General features: G+C 40.6%; 2 protein-coding genes across 2 annotated transcripts; one reads left to right on the top strand and one right to left on the bottom strand.

Annotated features, from left to right (window-relative positions):
- Positions 1 to 1,476: 1,476 nt before the first annotated feature.
- rnf114 (ring finger protein 114) lies at positions 1,477 to 5,771 on the bottom strand. The gene is given in 9 exon segments (XM_030733956.1): positions 1,477 to 2,656; positions 2,777 to 2,884; positions 3,004 to 3,118; positions 4,452 to 4,557; positions 4,856 to 4,910; positions 4,912 to 4,980; positions 4,982 to 5,009; positions 5,574 to 5,611; positions 5,613 to 5,771. Coding segments are annotated over 9 exon segments (684 nt in total). The 5' UTR covers positions 5,712 to 5,771; the 3' UTR covers positions 1,477 to 2,590.
- A 115-nt stretch (positions 5,772 to 5,886) lies between these two features.
- On the top strand, positions 5,887 to 10,968 carry spata2 (spermatogenesis associated 2). Its single transcript, XM_030733955.1, is given in 4 exon segments — positions 5,887 to 6,224; positions 7,172 to 8,034; positions 9,611 to 10,822; positions 10,824 to 10,968. Coding segments are annotated over 3 exon segments (1,707 nt in total). The 5' UTR covers positions 5,887 to 6,224; positions 7,172 to 7,683; the 3' UTR covers position 10,968.
- Positions 10,969 to 12,003: the final 1,035 nt, after the last annotated feature.

The raw sequence follows: 12,003 nt of genomic DNA, 5'->3' as shown, positions 1-12,003 counted from the left end.
CCCCCTCTCCCTTTTAAGCCGCGCCACCAAACAGACAAGAAAGACTTCTCCCTGCCATGTTTTTCAGCTCGACTTCCTTCCTGCCCAGAAGCACTCGAGTATCTCGTTAGTTCTCTCACAGTTAACATCACTCCTCTATCTGCCAGGAGCAAAAACCTGATTGGGGGAACATAACGAGAAGAAAGGATAAGAAAGGGGGGACAACATCAAGAAGTTTTGGTGGGTGAGATTCTCTGTAGAGCTAGGTGTAAAGCTGTAAAATCATTTAGCTACAGTAATTACAGATAAAAGAAACAAAAAAAAAAATAAATTTTTTTTTAAATTGGAGGAAAGAATAGAGACGAGAGGGTTTTCTCTCTCTGAGGACAATGTACACCGAAGAGCCCCGAGTTTCGTCATGAAGTTACACATAAATGCAAAACCACACCGCAAGATCTCTGCACGTATGTCGCGACCCTGGTTTGATTTCAAACACATAAGCAAAGGCTTGTAGAAAGCTCGCCATATTTAATCCACAACTGTTTTTCCCTCTGGCTTTGCTCATAGCCAGATTATGAGAACTGAGCAGGTCCGGTTTTTGAAGCACCGTGAACAGTTCTGTTTAAATCCTTTTGCTCTCGCTCGCTCACACACAAACACTGGTCATCCATCAGCACTGAGTGTTGTTTCTTCCCCCACATGTCTCATACACACAGGTATAAATCACTGCTCCTGATTTCTGGGGCCAGGGTTTAAATAATTAAAGAGCTTTAATTTATCAGGATTTAGCACCTGCTGACAGTAGGGCTGACAAAAGAGAATGAGAGATATAGTGAGGGGGGGGGGGGGGGAAGAAGAAAAAAGTCATTTAACATTAGAAACACACAAAATTACACATTGCACTAGAGAGGAAAACAACAAACAAACAAACATATAGTTCTAAGTGGAACCAAAGACCAGGTGAGAAGGCATTGAGGTTCTGCTCTAGAGCTACTTAATCTGCTGTGTTAGGATTGTTATTTACCTGTTGGTAGAAGACAAAGGAGCTTGTTCTATTGTACGTGATCTTACAAGTATTTTGAAAACATCACTGATGTATAACAAAACAAAACAAAAAAAAACCCCCCTCACAATTGTAAATAAAGACAAAAAACATCCAGTAAAAATCAAGCAAAGTTGTACTGCTTTTTTAAACCCCCTAACTTAACATGCTGTCTTTTTGGAAACATACAAATAATGAGCATGGATTTTTGTTTTTCAAAGCTGTTGAAGTAAAACAAAAATAAAAAAAAAAAAAAAAAAAAAAAAAAGTGAACACCACAACAAATTGGAGTGTTTTTTAGTTAAGACTATCCAAGTCACTGGGCATGAGAAACAGACATCAATAAGTTACATTTAAAGTCATGTCACTTCATCAACTGCATAAACTGAAATTGTGGTCCTTTTGTTTTAACTATGACAAATTACCCCACCAAAACCAAAATATCCAAAGACCAGTGAGATTTTGTATGCTGTATTTAAACCAAACCAAAGTGGAGAACAAAGCACTGGGTAAAGAACATTTATACAATGAATCTGTCTTCAATTAGATCCCGCTGTTGTCATGTTATCAAAGAAAGGTAGAACTCTACTGCCCTCTTGTGGCAGAGAAACATGCAACCAAATGAAAATGACCAAATGGACCCAAACACGCTGATTTTTTTTTTCCCCCCTCTGTTTTTCTCCTATTTGCATCTGTAGATTCAGTAGATGAACTATTAGCCCTATGAATTCTGGAAGTCTGAAACAAGATCTACCAGCAGGCACAAAGAGATAAGGGAGTAGCATTACAATGAAGCAAAAATTGCCATCTCTGTGTGTGGTTGACCCTCATTTATTCTTACCAGTAGATTTGTGAAAACAGCATGAACACACCCATGCTCTAACACACACACACACACACACACACACACACACACACGGCAATCAAAGACAGCATTGAAAAGACAGAGCTTCCATCTGCTGAATGCCTCAATCAAAAAAAAAAAAAAAATCCTTTCACCTTTTGCATAAACATGCAGTCACTCAGGTAGAATAATATACATTTCTGTTACTTGATGACTTCACTGAGTGAAGTTTGTTGTCTGCTGGCAACAGGCAGCCACCTAGTGGTTACACCCTCTCATAACATCAAGTATTGACAATGGAGAATTTTTAATCACAAGTTTGGAAGTTTTTTTGCTAGATGACACCATGTCATTAATAAACAAACAGCCTAACAAACATAGTTTAGCAGATACTTAACAAACTATCCAGTCTACAGACTCAGCTGGGGTGGGGGTCGTGGGGTGGTAAGTGATCACACCAGAAACACAGTATTACTGCTAAATCAAACAGTACAGGGTGTATGTTTTTTTTTTTTTTTTAAACCATATTGCATTATTTTCAGAATAATAAACCTATATATTCATAGTTACGATACCAGTTCCCTATGAAAATAATTACCCATAATAAGTCAGTACCACCATCCTCATTATAGATGAATGATGACACTGTGTGTTTCTGTCTTTTCAAGACCATCATCCCTTCATTTCTCTGGATTCCCTCCACCAGGTGGATTGTTTTTCACACTTCAGTGGTCCATAAGGGAGCGCTGTAAAGCCTCCTGAATCATTGTGTGCTCATCTGTGGAGTAGTCCTGGGAATTCATAAGTGTGAGAAAGAAAGAAGTCCGTTAAATTAGCATTTATTAACATAAAAAAAACAAACAAAAAAACCCCAACAACAAAACCCCCCAAACAGATAGTGCTTTACTTACAACAAATGTATCATATGAGAAAGTGTGTCTGATCTTCAGGTGCTGGAAGAAGTCAGTACTTCTGTAATTAGGATCCCCCCAAGGCATCGAGGCACAGATGGGGCACACCTAAAGAAAACATGACGGTAATAAAACGATCTATGAAACATATTAACCCAGCTGAAGACAGAATGTGTGGGGAAACTCGGAGTGACCAATGAAATTATGACACAGAGGGGATTTCTTACTACTTGGCGTGCATCTCGAGCATGCTGGGTAGTGCAATGTTCAACCAGGCCGTCCTGGTCGAGGTTCTGGCAGTTGCAGTAGGGGCAGGTGAAGGTGTAGCGATTTGGCACTGGACTGTGGAAGTGAAACAGAAATATCAGCGTGTACACTAGTGAGCAATCACTTTAATCTGTTTCTTATAAAAAAGTTTATTTCTCAGCTACATGAATATTGTACTTAGAACAGTAACGGAAAACAAATAGTTTGATAGCAATATATATTTATCCCAATATATCAGCACTTATGAGATTTAATAATAAATATAATCGCTGACTTTTTTGGTTTGAAATGGGATTAACCACTATGACAAACTGATTTCAGTACTGGCTGATAAAGGCCTCATCAACAAATAAGATGACGTTTACCCCAGTCAGTGGGCCCGTCTTTATCTGTTGTCACAACAACATTACACTGGATATTTAAAGAAAAAAATAACAGTTCAAATATTTTTTTATAATAAGGATTAATCTGTTTCCTGGCATAAGAGATGGGACGATTAAATACCAAAATAAACAAAAAATAGTTTCAGTTTATTTCTTTAAACAGTGTTGGCCCATTATGTCACAATCTGTGGATCCTTGGTTTTAAAGGCTGCTGTTACAGCCACCATCTGGCTAAATAATAAATAAAAAGCTACTACAAAGGCCACTTCCTGATTAGTCATCATAACCTCATTACAAGTGACAGCTTCTCAAACCATCTTGTAATTTTCTCCAGGAGCTGTCAGAAAATTGTAACATTTAAATATAATAAAACCAGATCTACTTTCATATAACTTGTCAATAATCTTGTTATCTACAGATAATTGTTATACTATCTTCTATATACTCTGGCAAAAACCTGACTAGAAATTATGAGAGGTAAAATACAGAATGCTTAGTAGGTACCTGAGCTTACATCATAATACCTTTCTCTTCTAATCAAGACTGTTAAGTGTGAAAACCTGGTCTGTGCTTAAACATTAAATATAATCCAGGGAGAAATGGATCTGAGTTTGGAATCTTATCAAACAACAATGCACTAGCAGGAGTTTATAATACTATCAAAAAAAGGGGGAAATTTTATATCAAAGGTGAAGATATTATTTTATCATTTGTCACAATGAAGATGAGGTAAACAGTTCCAGTTTGGCACTTCTTCCATAAATGCATCCTAGCATTTATTTGATTGGGCCAACAGACGTCCATTCCCTCTGTACCTTCTTATGTCAATGAAGTCATCTCATTGAAATTACTGACAGGGCTGCACTTTTCCTTTTTATGTTGGAATGGTATTGGTTCAAAGGTGACCTTTAATTTATGCAACCCAACAAGCAGCAGCGATTGCACAAAGTCCAACTCTACAGTGTAAATTATCTAGCTTTTATTATGAAGGGAATAGCAAATAAACGTTCTACTTCTACCGTCACCTGACAATGGCAGGCTGGCTCTGTGCAGTTGTCCTCAACTCCCTCCTCAATGTATTCTTGGTATTTGAACAGGCAGCTGTGTGGCTTCTCATCTTAGAAAGGGCCAACCTTGTGGGGGTGGGGAGGAAGACAAAAATAATAATAAAATTACACAATCAGTAACTTCCATCATGTGACAACACAAAAGAGTGTTGGCTTGTGTTTGCAATTTGCTACTATCTGAATATAAAGACAGAAATTAAAACTGAGCAAAATATTAAGTTTATGCATGTGCAGTTATGCAATCTTCAGCCTCTATGGTTGCTTCATATATGGGAGTAATCTGTCCACATCATTCTGTTTAAAACAGCAACAATATCATTCAGTTGAGCAACATTTTCGTTTTTGCTTTTTAGCCACACATACCTGCACTCCACATCCCTTACAGGCTGCCACAGAAGATTGAATGAGAGCCTCAAGTTTCAGCAGCTTTAGTACAGTGGCCCAGAGTGGCTCGGCATACAGCACACACAGGCTTCTGTGGACGCAGGACATTCCTGCAAACAACTCTGGCAGAACCTGTCAAGAGATGGGTGAAGGAATGCGATGCTGAACAAGATAAATTGTCAGTTTTAATTTGGGTTCTGGTAACCTGAGTCATTTTAAAAACATGCAACAATTCTATTTACTGACATGATAAAAAAAAAAAAAAAAATCAAACAAATGCTGTCATTAAAAAGATCCTTTATTATGCTACTAACTAGGACCTTCCTGTAAATCTAATGGAAAGTCCCCCCATCTTGAGAAGACGCAGGGACTTGTAGTTCTTTAAAGCAGTTTCAAGAATTACACCAATACACATCCAAACTACAACTCCCAAGTGAGGCCTCCTTTTTGATGTAAAAAACTGAAACTGATTTAGCAAGCTGAACTGCTTTTGCCACATATTCGAGATAGAAAAAGAGAAAAACCAGGTCGTAGCACGAACAGACACTCGCAAGGTCGATATTTTGCGACTCTGGTGCGCCGACATACTTAAACTGAAGCCCCTTCCTCCATTGTTTTGCCTCTTTTCACTGCATCGTTGGTGGCAGACGTGGGTGTATGGGGAGGGCGATCGAAAATATACGGCAAAATACTCACGTATGTCCACATTGTGGTGTTACTGGACTCTCGAAAATTTTCGAGGCAAACAGGACAAACGAATTCGGACACGTCGCCGCTCCCGTCAGAGACGTTCTTTTTGTGTTGTGCTGCGCTAAAACCTCCGAGCATCGCCATTTCTTTTCTTCACTGAGTCTGTGTCACACCAGCACCAACCGTCCCCGTGACGACGTCATCGGGTTCTTGTTCTTTTTAAGCGCGAGGGGCGGAGTCATCGGCGAAAGGAAACACCGTAACACATTATTGTACAACATACGCACTAAATCTACGACCCCCAGAGACTCTGGGACCCAGCTATTCATTAAAAAAAAAAAACAATATATAGGTAGGTAATTTTTCAGAATTATCCAGGTACTCACAGCGAAAAAGCAGAAAATCTTTATGCAAACCACCGGAAATCATCATGACTGTGGGAGATCTGTCATTGTGCACTACGAGTCCATATTTTTTCCAAAAGAAAAAAAAAAAAAAAGACCGGGGGATGATGTAGTTGGGGTCTGTATCCCCTTTCCTTAGCACGTGGGCTCCTGATGCTGATGAACTGTCAGGATTAGGCGCATGCGTGTTGTTATACTGGGAATTTCCAACAGCTGAGGAGGCGTAGCTAGCCATGACTAGCACTTGTTAAAGGTAAGCTTTGCGAATGATGCTGTTTCTGCTTGAAAAAGTGGCGTGATATCTTAGTGGCAGCAAAATAACGCTTGGTCGTAAAAGAGCGCTGCCTAAATGACTTTGTATGTACTGATTATTGATTTCAATCTGGCGAATGGTGTCTGTGTAGCGATGTAACGCCCTGCTAGCCAAAAGCAATTGTTAGCTAGCCAGCTGCGCTGAAATGGGCGTTCACTGTTTAGCTTATATTCAGCAGGGGGCCCACGCCAGTGGCTGCTTCTGGTTTTAGACTCATGAAGAATTAATATATGAGCTCTGGGAGTGTGATTCTTTTTTGCAGTTGGTTATGGCGGACTAATTTTGTTGTAGTAAGATACGCAGTTGTAAAGCATGCTGCTGGCTGAGGCTCATTGGTTGCTAGCTCAGTGAGCGGATGTTCGCAGAGGTTGTAAGGTAACAGGTATAGCCAGCCTGCTTGCGAGAAACGAGGAGCGAAATCTTTGCTCTCCTGTAGTTCAAGACTCGTATCAGTTGCACAGTGTGCTTGTTTATACGTTCTGAGCCAATCTAGATGAGCGCTACTATGGTTATGTACCAATAGCTGAAACATTCATTGGCGCAAACGTGCAAGAAAAAAGGGATGTATGCATCAGCAGTGTGTTCATGTCCTGGTTACTTACATTATAATTTCCCTGACCTGTTTCTTGTTTACATCATGAAAATTAAATAAAAATAAATAATCAGGCCTTTAGCAGTATAAAATAACCCACCCACCCAAAATAACCCATCCTCTTGTCCCTCTGTGGACACAAATTGTCTGGGAATAGTGTACAACTTCCTTCTCATCTAAACACTAGATTTTCAAAACATGCTTACTGACAGTTAAATTTCTTTTTTTTTAATTTGGAGAATATAAACAGAATAGGGGATTTTTATTGTAATGATTATCTCTTGTGTCATTTCAGCTTGGAGATGGCTGAGAACAACCACAACGTCATGAATTTGACTTCTAGATGAGTGACCTTGAACTCTACAAATGCTGAAACCAAGAAAGGGAATAGCTACAACTGTGTGTTAATAGAGCGCCAAGACAAACCTTCCCCAACATTATCTTGCACGACAGAGGCCTGTTTTCCTGGAAACAAGTTAGGCTTTGAGCCAAAACCAGAGATGCTCATACTAAGGAGTCCTTACGGGCTGCAGCATAGCTACGCCAACTGAAAGCACCAGACAGCTGCACCTCTTGCTTAGAGGATGTGCTGCTGAGTGGATGCAAAGATTCACTCCTCGTCCATTGCTCTAAAACATTAACATTTAGTGTGGCCCAGTGTGTACAATTTAAAAAAAAAAAAAAAAAAAAAAAAAAAATGGTAACCAAAAATGGTGCCTGAATGTGGCATTTTGTGGCAGGGTATGCTAAAAGGCGTGAGGCTCTCTCAGAAAAGTATAACAGCTGACTAATAGTCTGCTGCCAATAATGGATGCAAAGTTAAAAGAGGACCTGTTCCGGAGGTATGTGACAGCACTGGAGAAGCGCCTGGAGGAGGGAGGGAGTCACACGGGGACTGGAAGTACACAAGACGGAGACAGAAGTAGACACAAGGACAGTGAAGCCCTACTTTCCACAGCCACGGCTCTACTAGGAGCCTACCAGCCAGATCCGGGGCAACGATTTCGCATGGTGCGTTTCTATGAAGTGGTGGAGAACTCCCTTCGCTCCCAGAGAGGAGTCAACCTCAGGAGCCTGGAGAGAGCCTTCCACACCCTGGAAACCATCTGCACCAACCTCCTGCTCTTCCCCTGGAAAAAGGAATTCAGATGTATAAAGGTGAGTTTAGTTTATCGACAGGGTATTTTATTCTTGCTTAGATGAGTTTAAAGTTGACAATCAGTATAATCATTATTGTCCAATATTACTTTCTGAGTTTTGGCAAATGGTCAGTGCAGAGACGAAAAAAAAAAAAAAACAGGGTTATACTTCTGTGAATTCATACAATTCACATATGTTTCAGGCTATCTTTTGCAGGCAGTATACAGTACCAAAAGTTTGGACACAGTGTCCAAACTTTTGATTGGTACTGTATAGTGGCAGTGGCAGTGGTGCAGTGGGTAGGTTCGAGCCCTTGTCCCTGCGCTGCGTTGTGGCAAGACACTTAGACCACATTGCCTAATGGTAGCGCCGGTCTCTGGCTGCATGAGGCTGCATGATTGCAGATGCTCGTCCCTGGATGAGTGATCTGGAACGATCATTTTGTTGTGTGCCTTGTGCGCACAATGACAATGAGTTGAATCTAACATCTAACATTAATATCTTTCCTGACCTTTAATGTGGAAACAAGACTTTCACATCTGTGTGCATCCACAGTCTTTATGCAGATATCTGCATAATATTAAGACATTAATGGTGTTGATGTGTGAGCTAAATATTACATGCTTATTGAAATGTAATATAAACTATGTGAATAGTCAATATTAGAAACAGACTGATCAAGAACAACCTATACATCCTAATGTCTACCATAGTTAGCATAGTCCTCATATTTTTTGTCTTTTAATTTCATATTGTTTTATACGAATTACTTGTTGTCAAATCTTAACACAGTGCAGTGTGTAAGCAAACAAAGGTTTGGTCCCACCAGCTTAGTAGAAAGCACAGCAGTGTAATCTTCCCTGTCTCTTAAACTACTTGACCTTTTTTTTTTTTTTTTTTTTTTAAAATACTTTAATTTTGTAATATTTAAAACATTATTTTTTCAGTTTCAAACGACTTATCATACCTAGTTAATATTAACTTTATGCAGGAAAATGGTATGCTTTGGTTCCACTTGTCTCCTTAGAGGGAAAGCATTGCAAATCAATGCAAAGTTATTTGGAGTGAAACTTTTCTATCCTAATAGAAGTGGGCAGTGCCCCCATACGCAGGGCACAAAGCGTTATGAATCATATGAATTATGTTGTGGCCTTCACCCTCACAAGATCTCAATAATTGAATACCTATGGGAGATTTTCTACGTGTTAGACAGCGTTCTATCACCATTATCAAATCCAAAAAGAAGAACATTTTTGGAACTAACAGTGTTCATCTCCCCACTTGTGGTGGCATTGTAAAACACTTTATGTTGGTTTTTCCATTAATTTATCAGCCATCTGTACCTGGAACTATATGTCAAATAAGTATTTGATATTAGAGAAGTGGTCATTTCAGCTTTACCTTTTGTGGATGTTGTAATTTGTGCTGACTATCTGCGTTGTGTCATAGATTTGTATCTAATATGGTACAAATGACGGTAGACTGAATAACACGAGATCTTGTTTTATTATTTTTTTTTTAATTTTAGCTTTGTTATGTCAGCCTGTCTTCAACAATTGATACTTATGCTGATTATCTCATTTCTCTCTTTAAGACCTTCACTGGCCCATATGTGTACCATCTGCAGTCTGCCATTTCTGATACTGAACTCCGAACTCTAATGCGCACCATTGGCTACACCTGTGACCATGATTCGCAGTTCCATTTGCAGGAGCACCCAGGAGGTGCCACTCATCTGCGGCAGTTGGCCTTTGAACTCTTCCTGGCTCAGGCAGAGTGTCGTCTTCTGGGAGAGGTGGTGGCTTTGGCCCGTGGTTCAGCTTCAGAACTGGAGGCCCTGGAGCTCCGCAGAGGTTGCAGAGATGACGCAGCTGGCTGTGCTGAAGCGCTCCGCAGACGTGACAGCCTTGGGGCAGATATGGCTCGCCTGTCTGTGCGGCCATTGGATATAGAAAAGCCTCATTCCCACCACCTTAGGCGAGGTAGCCGACCGTCAAAGTCTGTGGATGTTACGGATGGGGCTGGTCACTGGCATGCAGCGGTTAGCAAGCCTGTCTTGAAGGCTTCATTGAGTCTAAGGAAGGAGCCTCTGTTTGTTGATGCAGAAGAGGATATGAAGGATGAGATCATCAGGCCCAGCACCTCAGTATCTCTTTCCTCTGTGGCAGCTCCACCTTCCTATAGCCCTGTTGCAGATTTCTTCCCAATTCAGTCACCTCCCCCAGTGGATCCCTACACATCCTATCATCCATCCTCTTTAGATGAGATTGACTTGTACACAGAGAGGGGTGGGGCTGGTACAGGAGGAAGGTTGACTCCATCTCGACCTCTGTCCAGAGAGCCTCGAGATGCAAGGGATGGGTGGCTGCTCAAAGCTCATGGTAGTGTGAAGTGTCAAGGTTGTGGGCTGGCTTGCTCTACAATGGCCTCCTGCCAGAGGTGTGACATGATCCTCTGTTCTGCCTGTCATGATGTGGATCCCTCCCCTTGCTGTGGCCTCCAGGACTACCATCCCAAATCCCCACGACCTCTTGATGGATACATTCCTGTCAAGGAAAAGCTCTCTGTCTACTCTAATACTCATACTCACTCCCACCTCCATCCACACCCCCTCACACTGACCCACTCACATTCTCATCCCCACCCTCACCCCCAGATGGTGGAGAAACCCCTCATGTCCACTAAGCTATTTCCCAGCAAGTCTGTTGCCTTGACAACTCCAAAGGGAGGCAGCAGTGAGCGAATAAGCATGGGGGGATCGCGGTGTGGGTTTTGCAACAAGCCAGGTGCAACACATACCTGTGTGAAACTGTTCCAAAGTGTCATGTGACTCATGCATGGGCTTGTATGCAAAAGATATGTGCACGCGAAAGAATGCTCAGCACAACTTTGTGCCCAACCATCAGCTCAACTTCAAATCTGGCACCATATCTCATTTGGTGTACCGATGAATCAGGCATATATATATATATATATATATATATATATATATATATCCCCCCCCCCCCCTCTAGTCCCCTCCCTTAACCTGCAACATAGTCTTGCACGATTGCTTTAACTTTGCTTTAACTTTGTTCCCACTTAAATCATTCACTTTCTTCATCTCACTTTTTTTTTCTTTGTTTCTAACCCTGTCTTGAACTTTGTACATTTTCTCTTACTCTTGTAGGGCCATTGAATGCACATGCCACAGAGAGCCATATCGTCTGCCCATCTCTCTGCCTTGTACAAGTTCAGGCCTTTTATCTATTTCTTCTTCCTTTTACCTTGCTACCTGCTCTTGAGTAGTCATGTGATGTTGTAGCGCTTCCCAAATTCCTCTAATCTTGCCCTCATCAAAAGGGAAACTGAAGAAACGAGTTTAATTCTTTCTCATTTTGAATGAATTCTGTCCAAATGAACATAATCTACTTTGCCTAACTTCTCAGCTAAAAAAAAATCTTCTAATATATAAATATATATATATAGATATAAATATACAGTATATATATATATGTGTGACTGACTGAATGAGTGAGTGTGTGTGTGTGTGTTAGAGAGTGTAGAAAAGACCTCTGAGCTTGCATTGTGATACAGGGGTCTTTTTAAACTTGAAAAAATATAGGAAAAAAGAGAAAACACTGGAAGTCAATAAGTCAATAGTATATATTTTAATCTCTATTCTCTAGAACAACACGAGACTGTTAAATGGGCATGAGGTCTGGCATTAAGAATTTTGGGGTATAAACTTATAAATGTGGGTGTGGGGTGGGATATATCTTAAAGGGACACATTGAGACAATGGTCAGATGCCATATATTCTATTTAAAAGATTATGCCTTGTAAATTCAATTGTTTCTGGTTGGAGGACTGAGGTTAAATGCTGCTGTTGACTTGAGACATTGAAGACAAGTGGAGCTGATTTCTTTCTGGTAGTTGTGTCAGTTCCAAGCCCCTCATCCCTTTTCATTACACTTCTCAAGCCTTCATGGATCATGATGTTGTAGT

Source organism: Archocentrus centrarchus, chromosome 7 (genome assembly GCF_007364275.1).
Source record: "Archocentrus centrarchus isolate MPI-CPG fArcCen1 chromosome 7, fArcCen1, whole genome shotgun sequence".
NCBI classification, from domain to species: domain Eukaryota; kingdom Metazoa; phylum Chordata; class Actinopteri; order Cichliformes; family Cichlidae; genus Archocentrus; species Archocentrus centrarchus.
Note: the sequence above shows the minus strand (reverse complement) of the source record. Positions and strands in the feature narration are given on the sequence as shown.